The sequence below is a fragment of the Chamaea fasciata genome, unplaced genomic scaffold (genome assembly GCF_029207755.1).
Source record: "Chamaea fasciata isolate MVZ Bird 193981 ecotype frontalis unplaced genomic scaffold, bChaFas1.0.hap1 SCAF_5, whole genome shotgun sequence".
Classification (NCBI taxonomy): Eukaryota; Metazoa; Chordata; class Aves; order Passeriformes; family Sylviidae; genus Chamaea; species Chamaea fasciata.
In genome coordinates this window covers 66,724,061-66,735,004 of record NW_027094090.1, presented here as the reverse complement: position 1 = coordinate 66,735,004, position 10,944 = coordinate 66,724,061, and the positions used below count along the sequence as shown (strand labels likewise).

The 10,944-nt window shown below is 48.7% G+C and overlaps 1 protein-coding gene across 4 annotated transcripts in view; it reads right to left on the bottom strand.

The window, feature by feature from the left end:
- Window positions 1-3,357: 3,357 nt before the first annotated feature.
- ERC1 (ELKS/RAB6-interacting/CAST family member 1) overlaps window positions 3,358-10,944 on the bottom strand; it is a 246,477-nt gene continuing 238,890 nt past the window's right edge. For all 4 annotated transcript variants that reach the window (XM_066184266.1, XM_066184269.1, XM_066184268.1 and 1 more), the window contains one exon: window positions 3,358-10,125. In XM_066184266.1, coding sequence (XP_066040363.1) covers window positions 9,988-10,125 — 138 coding nt within the window. In that variant the 3' untranslated portion in view covers window positions 3,358-9,987. The remainder of the gene's footprint in view (window positions 10,126-10,944) is intronic.

Sequence of the window (10,944 nt, the reverse complement as noted above, 5' to 3'; positions counted from 1 at the left end):
CCAAAATGTGCTACTTTAGAATGAAGGATATCAGCGAAAGAGGCAACAGTTCAAAATACCCTTAGAAGGAGCTTCCTCAGACTTCAATGGCTACCACCACCATACTCACAGTAACTATTAATGCTAAATTAATTAAATCTTAGATGAACGGCATGAACTGCTGATTGAAGTCCTGTGGGGACTAAAAAAACGAGATGCTGAAATTAAATTTACCTCTTTCTGCACTTTGCACTCAGCCTTTAAACCCCACGTGCACGTTCTCCAGTCACTGAGGACCTGAGGCAGCATTTTGGAGCTCTTTGCAACTGCAGCCTGCAAGTGTCTGCAAACACGTGCCCCTTCTGTGACTGTCAGTCACTTCAGCTGCCAGGTAGTCTCCAATATTTCAGCTGGGACTTTGGGAAAGGCTTGTGTGTCTGCCAGGACATTGCAGGTCTGGCATTTTTGAAGCGTGGTTTCCAGTGGGCAGCCCTGTGTGTTTATCCATGATCACACGGATGGGCACAGACACATCTACGTGCTCTTCAGTGCCTTGGGCTGCAGGAGGATACACTGCTCAGAGCCAAAACCAGCCTCTGTGCATTAGAGGAGAAAGGTTCAGAGCGTTCACATACATTCCAGCACTTGTGGTTCCCCCAAAATGGTGTGCCCTCACAGAAAATGAAGGGTTTACTCAAGCTGAACAAAAATCCTTCTAGGATGGGTCTGGAGCTACAGCAGCCATCCATCCTTTTTACCAATACATAAAGAAGCCAAAGGGGTGTTTTTGTTTTTTTTTTTTAACTTGCCTTGTCACAAGGTTGGTGTCCACAGACATTTTGGGAGCTGAATTCCCACGGAAGTAAGTGACAACTTCACACAAACGGGCTGCAGTACCTGGGCCTAAATACTTAACTTCTTAGCCAACCTTCTAGAACAGTTTAAATGTTTGCAGTTGTAAACACAGGGAGAAGCTACTGCTCATGTACTTAAAACCAGACGGACTTCAAGCCCACACCCTGAGAATCACTTGCTGTAAGCCCACAGCTACACCCAAGCTGGTCCCAGCTGTTCCACTTATGTTTTGTAACACAGCACCAGGATATTCAGAAATAAGGTCCACCAACACAAAGTGTATGGCTCCGTTTGCTTGATACGCAAAAAAGTTGTTTGCACCTAATTTTAGTATATCCACCTACAAAACGTTTACTTTCCCAGGTCATATGCCCTCGAGTTTGAGGCTTTTTAAAGACATTAAAGAAAGAGGACTTTGGCTATTTGCCTGAGGTTTCTAAACATCCTGAAGCCCAGTGAGAACACCTACTCTTGATGTCTCAAAATCCCAGTCTGAAGGTCACTAGTCACATACAGATGATTAGCACGGGCAATTGGCTTTAATTACTGTTTTGGGGTCATCTTTGGGCTGGCTGAGGCACCCCTACAGCTCCAATCCACATGAGCAAAAGGCATCTGCAGCACAAGCACAGCAGATCCTGTCAGAAACAGGAGATCCTAAATACGTAGCTTCTCCCCGTGGATTGCAGATGTGGTTTCAGCAGTTTCCCTGACCGGTGTGATTTAGTAAAGCAGGTTTTCCCAAGTCATCCTGGCTAGAGCAGAGCCTGGGCAACTCAGGGGCTGTGCACACCCCTACGAACCTGTCTGCAAAGGAAAATGTTTCAAATCTGTGTGTGCCTGAGCCCAGGGCTGACCATTTGCTGTTTCCCCTGCCGCCTCGCCTGTTCAGTGTCACAGTAGCTGCAGTCAACGCGGACAATTCTGCTCGGATGCCTCGCGTTTTACCGCACAATGCACGAAATGTAACCTGATAAGGCACAAAAGGCGCTTGGCGTCTCCTCTTTTCAGCACGAACAGCGTTATTGTTACGGGCCGTCCAAAACATGAGTCAGCCCGCGGGGACACAGCCCTGCGACTCACCAACAGCAGAGCCAGCGTGGGCTGCAGAGCTCAGCTCAGCTCTCCTGCAGATGTGCTGCTGTCCCTGCAGATGTGCTGCCCCGCCGGTGCTGACTGCGGCTCCTGCCCTTGAAGGACAAGTCCATCAGAAGTGGCGTTTGTGCCATTGCCACACCGCCGGGCACCTCGCTGTGCCCGAAGTGGTTAAATCCGTGTGGCATGTGGTTTCACTCAGCTGATCCGGCCTGTGCTGCAGAAGCCAGGCACACCCTGGCCTGACAGGAATCACGACTCCCCTTCTCAGCCAAAGCCGCTGGAGCGAACATAAACCAGACCGGGAACCAAGGGGCCGAGAGAAGCTGACTCTTCCTTCCAAAGCTCCTGAGACCCTTAATCCCAACGCATCCTTCTTCCACACGCTGCTTGACGTGCCGGATTGGAGCCCAAGTGATTGAAATCCAACCGGCAAAGGGAAGGGAAGGTCCAGGCACTGAGATCAGGACGCCTGTTCCTGTTAAACATGCGGTCACTTGTGCTGAAACAACAAGTCGGGACCTCAAGAGCCTCATGAAATGATGAATCGAGGAAAAGCAGAAGGGACAAGGCCAGCAAGAAGGCCCAGAGAAAAACTGGCTGGACAGACAGACAAAAGGAGGAAGAAAGGGAGAGAAACGGGTTAGAAAGTGTCCCAGCTTGGGGAGGTCCGTGCTGTCAGGGCTTCAGGATAGCTGCGGAGAATCTGGTGGAGCGCGTTTAGCATGGACATTGTTCTATCAGTGGCACCCAGTGTTGCAATGCTATTCTCTTTACAACAGTCTAAAACCCCGGGAAAATGAGATTTTTATAGCGACATTACTCAAGCAATTTCCCATGTCATCAAAACCCATCTGGAGACTGGACCCTGGCTGGAGCCCATTTCCACCAGCGCTGCAGGGAGCACAGCTCACCCATCCTGTGGCACAAAGCCAGGACTCCTCCGCTCCTCAGGGACAGCACCCACAGCCACGTTTCACCAGGAACACGTTCAGTGGGACAATCGCTGGCCTCTCCACAGCCAGGCTTTCCAGGCACGTTGCTCTGCAAGATGTGATCCCGACAGTGACTCAACACGGGATGCACATCTGGAATTCAGTCACCCACGAGCAACGTTTAAGTCACTGACTTGGGAAACAGGCAGGAGAGAGGAAGGGGACAGCTGAGCAGCTGTTTTATCTCCGCTCACCTGAGCTGTGAGGTGCAGGGGTATCTGGGACACCCCCAGTCCCTCCCCTTCACCTTGCAGGCAGCCCCAGCTGTGTCCAGGAGCATTGCCAGGCACGGGGTGCAGCCAAATCCCAGCAAATCCCATGGTGCAGGTGGGCAACAACTGGGACCTCAAGCCTGGTCTCAGGGAACAGCCCTGCAGCCATTCAGGGGAGCTGCCCTCCCATCCCGGGCACGCTGAAATAAAGACACGGCACAGAGTTTTTAAATAATTTTATAATTTCCTGATGAACTTAGTCTGTGAATAAAAAAAGAAGAGAAAAAAAAAAAAAAGAACAAAGTGTTTATATTATCAAGGCAAAGTTGAATATAACACATTTTCTTTGCAATGTCATTATCCTGTCAGTAACATGACTCCAGCAATAAAACACATACGAGTTGAAGGCAGCGTGTGCACTTGCATCACGGACACCAATGTCTCCCGCTGCTGTCACTTCCAAAAGGAATTCAAGTACACTAGATCCCGTCCCTAAAGCCTGCCTCCCCCTCCACTAAAGTGCAACAGGTCTCTTCCACAGCAAATGAGGGATCTGTGTCTGTGGGGTGGATGGAGCACCCCACAGAGTTCAGCTCCACAGACGGTCTGTGAGCTCGGCGTGCGGCTCTCCTCACTCAGTGCCGTGGAAGGAAACGGCAATAGACTGTTCTGGTGGGCTTGGAGCAGCATGTTGGGCTAGCACAGAAGTTATTCCCCTGTTTGTGGTCCCATGGGATTCGTCCTCCTCCAGCATCTGAACAAGTAAAGGCATCTTACACTAAAGGCTCCCCAGTTATACTGTCATGAGTGTGTAATGAGGGGCCAAATGCAGCCACCCCTGGGCAGGGAGGGAGGGAGGGCTTGGCCTTGTCCACAGAGAGCTGGGAAGATGGGCCAGATAAAAGGAACGATGTCTACTTTTAAAATTTGCCCTCGAATTTGGCTTTTAAGATAACCACATTTTATAACAAACAGGAGTACACCTGACCAACAGATCCATTTTTTGCAGGTTTCCAAGTGAAAGAAACCAATGTTTTGAACAAAAAGCCCTACCAAAGCACCAAGAGCCTGACGGGAATATCTGCTTCAAAGCAAACCACATTGACTTGATTTTCAAGATCCGAACTGAGCTTGCAAAATGGGGGCAAACAGCACATGGTTAAGTTTGATAATAAAAATACATTCACTTAATGGAATTCTTTACCTATGTTCATAGGTAAAGCACTTTGTTAGGGGTGTTTTTGGTTAACCTTACACACCAGTTTAGCCTCATGTTGCTCCTTTCACGCAACGCAAGTCTCTGATGCAACCAGAGCAGAAAGTGGCTGCTGGTCCTTTCCTGCCCCGTAACGTGCTTGGCTATGTGACCAACCCCAGAGGCAAGGAAATACAACTCTGATGATGAACCTACACACAACTACCCGCACCAGCTGATCTGCATGGCTCGTGTCCCTGGCATCAGGGGTGGGATGGAGAAAACAGCAAATGTGGCCAAAGCGTTTGGCCCGTTCACATCACTGGTTCCCATCTTAGGGGACACCTGGTGTTGATTACTGTTACTAGAAGAGGTTGACTTCCAAATTACTGTTTCATTCTGCCCATTCCTGTCTTACACATGTACAGTATAAACCTGGGAAAGCAGGAATTTATACAGGGTTTGTAACATTTCCTAAGAGGCCAAGCTGCCTTGGACCTCAAAAGCCTGTGAAAGGCAACTGTAGTTATAATTAAGCCCACAAATCCTTTTCCGTACAATCCCGAGAGGAGGAGTCACGGCTTTGTTGCTTCTTTACTTGAATTCCTTTTAATGAAATTTATTTTTTATATATTTTTTAAAACACATCTTTTTTTCAGTTCTACTACTATCTTGTTTTTCAATCCGACAACAGACACACATTGTTGGTAACTGCCCCAGCCTTAGGACCACACAGACAATATCGACAAGCAGAAAACAAAACAGGAAAAAAAACACCCCTGAAAAAGTCAGGGGAGATGCTGATGACAGGGTTACAGCACTCACCACACACACTGGAAAAAGTCAGGATTTCTGAGTTTATGCTTTTGACACTAAAAAGTTTTCAAACAGTTTTTCTCTCTCTTTTCTTTTTTTTTTTCTTTTTAAATTTTAAAAACAGTCAGCGGACGCAGCCATTTTGTTCAGAAGGATCTGCTGTTGCGTAAGGTTCCTTCCGCTGATGCGGAAAAAACCGATTAAAAACACGATTTTGTTAAAAAAAAAAACCAACAAAACAACCCTGACACTCCTCTTCCTCTCCAGGCAGACGAGAGGGGTCAGCAGAGTTGGCCTTGCCGGGCGCGACGCCCCCGATGCCGCGTGCCCGACCCTCCCAGCCCGGCTCCTCTGGGGCAGTGTTGGTGATCCACAGCCTTCCACGGCCTCTCCAGGCCCTCTTCCAGCACGGGCGTGCAGCTCAGGAGAGGCTTCCTTCCACTACCAGGTGCCTTGATCGTGCTCTTTCCCTTCAGCGTTCCACTGGAGTCATTGGAGGGATGCACGGGTTACGTTCGTAGTGACGCTTTTGCTCTAAAATGGTATCAGTGCACGACTCTACGTGCTTCGTAAAGACCCCTGCAGTGGCAGCGGTTGGCAATTAGCACAGGGGTGGGGACTCAACCCTGTCAACCCTCATCAGGTGTAAAAATTTCCCCAACGGATCGAGCGCTAGCAGCAGAACGGGTGGGAATTACAGGGCGTATGAAAAAAGAGGTGCCCCTTTGGTTTAAAAACCACGGCGGTCTCTACAAGATTTATGACATTTATGCTCCCTTGTGCAAATTGCAGAGCCCCGAAGTACCAGGAAATGTTCTAGAGAAGGGATATCCCAGCCGTGCAGCGGGAAACGGCGCACGGGGTTCCGCGCATCACGTCGGACCTTCACCTCCTGTCCCCAGGACTTGGCAAAAAACTGGACACTCCAAAGAGGGTTTGGCATTTTCTGGAGTGAAAGCTGGTTAAAGGCAGTCAAAACGAGAGAGAGAAGACTCAGAGAAGCTCAGAGCTTCATCTGGGAGCACGCCAGGTAATTCTTCTTCCAATGGCAAACAGTGCTCATGTCCTCACCCCGCAATTCTAGTGTTATGTCCTTTTAGTGTTTTACATGAGGTTGGATTCGGAGGAAAATACGGTCTTGGACTCGTGGATATCATCAACAAGTGTGGTTGCAGTGTCAGCTTTTACTTGGGCTTCAGGCTTCAGTTGTTTTTCAGCCCAAACCCTGCCAAAATGACCTACTTAATTTTCTACCAACATCTCTCAGCCTCTCTGCAAACGACAGCTCCGAAGGAAAAAAAAAAAAGTCACGTTAAAGCAGTTAAAACTTTCCCAGCTCCTGCAGCAAATGGAACTTCATTCAACAGGAGAAGAAAAAGCAAATTTCCCCAGGGTGCCTGGGAAGGGCCCCTGATTTCCTAGAGCTGCTGCACTGCAGGACCACTGTGGTAGGAAACTCTCTGCATGTGCCCGACTGCTGACACTTGGGAATAAAATCTTAAAAGAGCAGCGGTGGGTTGGGCGACTGGATGAGCACGGCAGGGTTTGCCACGTGTGGCCCTTCTCCCAGGTGCCATTCCATGATGGGTTAGGAGAATAAAAATCCCTTTGTTGCCTTAAGGCCAACGGTGTGGCACTCCATGCGAGTGAAAAGAAAAAGCTTTCAGTGGTCACATTCGGCATTAAATCGTGGCCAGCAGCACCTCCCAAAGTTCCTCAAGCTATTCACCACAGGATCTCTGTCGACACAGGATCAGAGAGATTACCTGAAGCACTTCAAGGGAGATCAAGTCAGATCAAGACTGTTCCTAAATGAGATCTGCTCCCACCCTGAAAGCACTTTACAGAGGTCTAGGAACAACCTTTAAGATGGGAAGGCTACAAGACCTAGGAGATAACAGTGGTTAAGGAGAAAAATCACCAGGGCCCACCAATCGAGATGGAAGGAACGGCAGGTGTGTGGCTGGCAGATAAAGGACCAAATGGCCAGCGTGAAAACCAGCCAGGCTTGACAAATCCTCCCTGGGAAGAGGCTGGGAGATGTGTAAACAGTGAGCTTCCCCTGGCTGCCCAGGCACAGAGCCTGCACACGCTGCCCCGACGGCACCAGGCCTTCGGCTGGGGCACCTGGAACCACGGAAACGCAGCCACGAGCTGAGTGAGAGATGCTGAAGAAGCAGCAGCACGGCGGGACAAGCCAGGGGATTGAAATAACAGCCCGGAGTGATGGCCCCTGGCTGCCATCCCCTCCCCCTGCCCCTGCCTCCAGCAGAAACGCTATCAAGGAACATCTCAGTAAGAGGTTTACAAGCAGGAGTCATTTGAACCATCGATAAGGGAAATTCCACAGCCTCTCACAGAGGAAGGATTGTTTTACAGCAGGGAAGCAGGGCAGCTGGAGATCCGACCATATAAGTTAACGAGAGGGCCAGGGGGGCTGCGGTGGCCGATGATGCCGGGCTGATGGCTCTGATGCTTTTACAGGCGGCATTAAATTCCTCGGGTGAGTAATTAGGGGCGATGAAGAAAAAGCAAGGGGAGAGGGGTTTCAAAACAACAGCTCCTGTGGAAAGGTGCTGAGTCAAGCGATGGGACAGAGGGGTGGCTGTGGGACGGGGCAGGGCCCAGCAGTGTGGACAGTCACTGTCTGCTGCCCTTCCGCCATCCCCCTTCCACATTCACCTTCCCATTACCCTCCTCACACAAAAACCGCACCAAAAAAGAGCTGCAGACACAGGCTGCTATTACAGGAAGAACTAAAGCTGGTCCTCCCGATCCGTTAAAGCACTGGCAATTCCCAAGTTGCAAAAGGAGTGATTCACCTCCTCTTTTGAGACTTACTTCTTCCTAGACACCCTGGCTATGAATGCAGCTCCTTCTGCTGAATTATTACAGTGGAATCAATGGGGACGCGATTTATTTTAAATGAGCTAGTTTTCAACAGAGTTTACAGGTACATAAGGTCTCCCTTCTTCCCAATTTTCAGGGAAAAACTGCTTGTTTGGAAACAACTACAGGGTACATCTTCCCTTACTCAAACTTTTGCTGATCTCCTTTCTGCTGGAAGCAACTGGTCACTTCTAAAGATAAAAACAAGGCGTGAAAGACCTACAGGCAGCTGTGCTGTGGATCGGAGGGACGTAAGAAATGCAGTTTTCTTGAAAGGGCCTGGAACATTTTCCTTAGCTTAACAGCTTAGTGATTAAGCTCAAAATGTAATAAGCCACATGGAATTAAACTGCAGGCTCTGAATGGGAGATTTACTGAGAGGATTCAGAATTGGCTAGTGACTAGAGAACCAAGATTTCCTCCACTGCTGTGTTGCTGTTTGCTCTCCTTTTGCCTTCCCCTGGCTCTCCGAAGTAATGTGAGCCAGCCAAGGGGAGCAGCTCCTTTAAGGAGCACACGGGGACGTGTTACAGGGTTGTGTCCTGCAGATGCCCCCAGACACACACAGCCACTGGCAGCCAGGAAAAATCGTGTCTCCCCATTAATGCATAGTCCAAGAATGACCACCCGAGCCCCGCTCATAAAGCAGGATTTCTGACGACAAACCGACCTGGGATTTCAGGCCATCATGTCCTATCAGCAGGAGCTGGAACGAGTGTCAGAGGTGGATGGGAATAAAACTAAGGCCTCTCATATGCACAGAAGAATTGCACTGGTTTAAGTAAAGCTGTGATTTTACACCTATCTACTCAGCTGGGTGCCAACTCCAGCAGAGATGCTCCTCTTCGTAAGGGTTATTGCTTTGAACTCAAACTCATTCCTCATCAATGGAAGCTAAACCAAAATAAATTAAATTATAATTATCGTAAGAACTGTGCTACTGATTTACCTAACTTAGCTTTAAAATTATCCTTTTAAGCTAAATGATGCAAGTTTCTCATTTACAGAATGCCTATCCTGATGACAGCTAGTGTTCACAACATTGCGGCCTGAAAAATTGGACAAACTAGACAAGTTAAAGCTGGGAACTGACCTGTTGACCACACCTGCTCCAAGGGAGAGAGCTCTCTGTAAAGTAAGAACTTAGGAGACACAGACCTATGATGAGAAACCTCATCTAAACCCCCCTCCCCAAATCAACAGATGAAAACAGTTACCTCAAAAAACGCCCCACCTGGCACTTCTGAATCAGACCAGTGAACAATAAGGATCCAAGTTAAGTAAACAGAAAGTACCAGCATGCCTACCTTTTTTTTTCCCAGCTGCTAGATGAAGTGACTAACAGGAGCAAGTAGGGAAACTTTCCTTTCCTCACTCTGCTATTTAAGAACATAAGAAGCATTGAGACAGGCAGCAAGACCTGAGCTAGCTGATGCTGGCCAGCCATGAGCCAGAAGCAGAGCACGCTCAGGTTTGGTTTTAGCACTATGAGATTCAGGCTTTTAACTTTCATGAAAATAAAAGAAAAAAAAAAAAACAGGAAGAAGGAAAAAGCAATACATGAATGAAAGGCGAGGGCTACTCTTCTGCAACCTCGTGGAGAACTAGAGCTGCTCGTGTTCAGTGGATCCCCTCTTCTTTGCTCAGTAGACTTGGAAGAGCTCTGCTTAGCTGTATCCAAAAGTCAACCACCAACAAAGTCAACGGGGAAACTGGATTCTAAAGTAGAAAGGCAGTGAGAAGATGAATACAAAAATGGCTGATAAATCATAGACTGGAAGAACCTAGAGAGCACGTAGTTTTCAGAAGGGTTCCTTTGCCTTTGTTTTCTCCGTCAAAAGGCGCACCAGAAGTTTCTGCTCCGCGTTGTGTCTTTCACATTGCTGTCGCTCCCCCGGCTCCGTGGACTGGCTGGGCCTGGCCCCCGTGCTGCTGGGTGCTGGTGGTGGGGTCAGGAGGACTCCTCCAGGGCGTTGACCACCATCTCCAGGATGTCGGGGCAGTGGTCGGCGATCTGCTGCAGGACGGCGTTGGCGAACCCCTGCAGCTCCGCGCTCTCCCGCTCGCCCTTCTCCAGCTCCTGGTGCAGCTGCAGGGACACAGAGACACGGTCAGCCCTGCTCTGACATGTCCCTGGGGACAGCCCTGCCCAGCAGCCTCGCCTGCTCTAGGAGGGGGTGACAGAGGTGACACGTGCTGGGCTCTGCCAGCACGCACAGCTTCCCTCGGGGACTGCCACACCTGCCACCTCTCCATCCTCTTTACTGCACTTCTTCCTTCTACAGGACCAGGTCTGTCACCTTCCCAGTAAACACCATGTCCACGTGACTGAACTACTCCTGAATACACTGTCCTATGGTAAATGTAAGAAAAACTTCCTCTGTGGAATGTTTTCCTGAAGGCAACCATATTCCAGGAGCAGTACAGCAGCTTGTTAGTGTATTGCTTTAAATAGCTTGACTTTTGTTCATGAACAGTGGGATGTTTCATAGGTCATTGCTTGAGAATTACTCCTGATATGAAATCAATAGGAATGTCACGTAATTATTATAATACACCCAGAGTTAACCAGGATTCCATTTCTCCCGAGGAATTAGTGATTTTCAGAAACTCTCTTTCCCAACTCAGTCAGAAGATGACTACACACAATTGCAGTGGAACATACACGATTTCTGTTTACTAACTCCGCATTTCCTGTTGGGTCATTCGTTCTTCAGATCACTATAATTGGCTCGGAACGGGACACAGAATTTCAAACTTTGTATCCTTCACTCTGTCTACAGTTTGTAAACAGTTTCTCCAACAAGTGGTGTCCCAAACCATGTCACACAACATATGCAAACACAGCTTTTAGCTTTGAGCTTAATGCCATTGCCAGATTTAGGGGCCAACAGAGTCTTAATAAAGA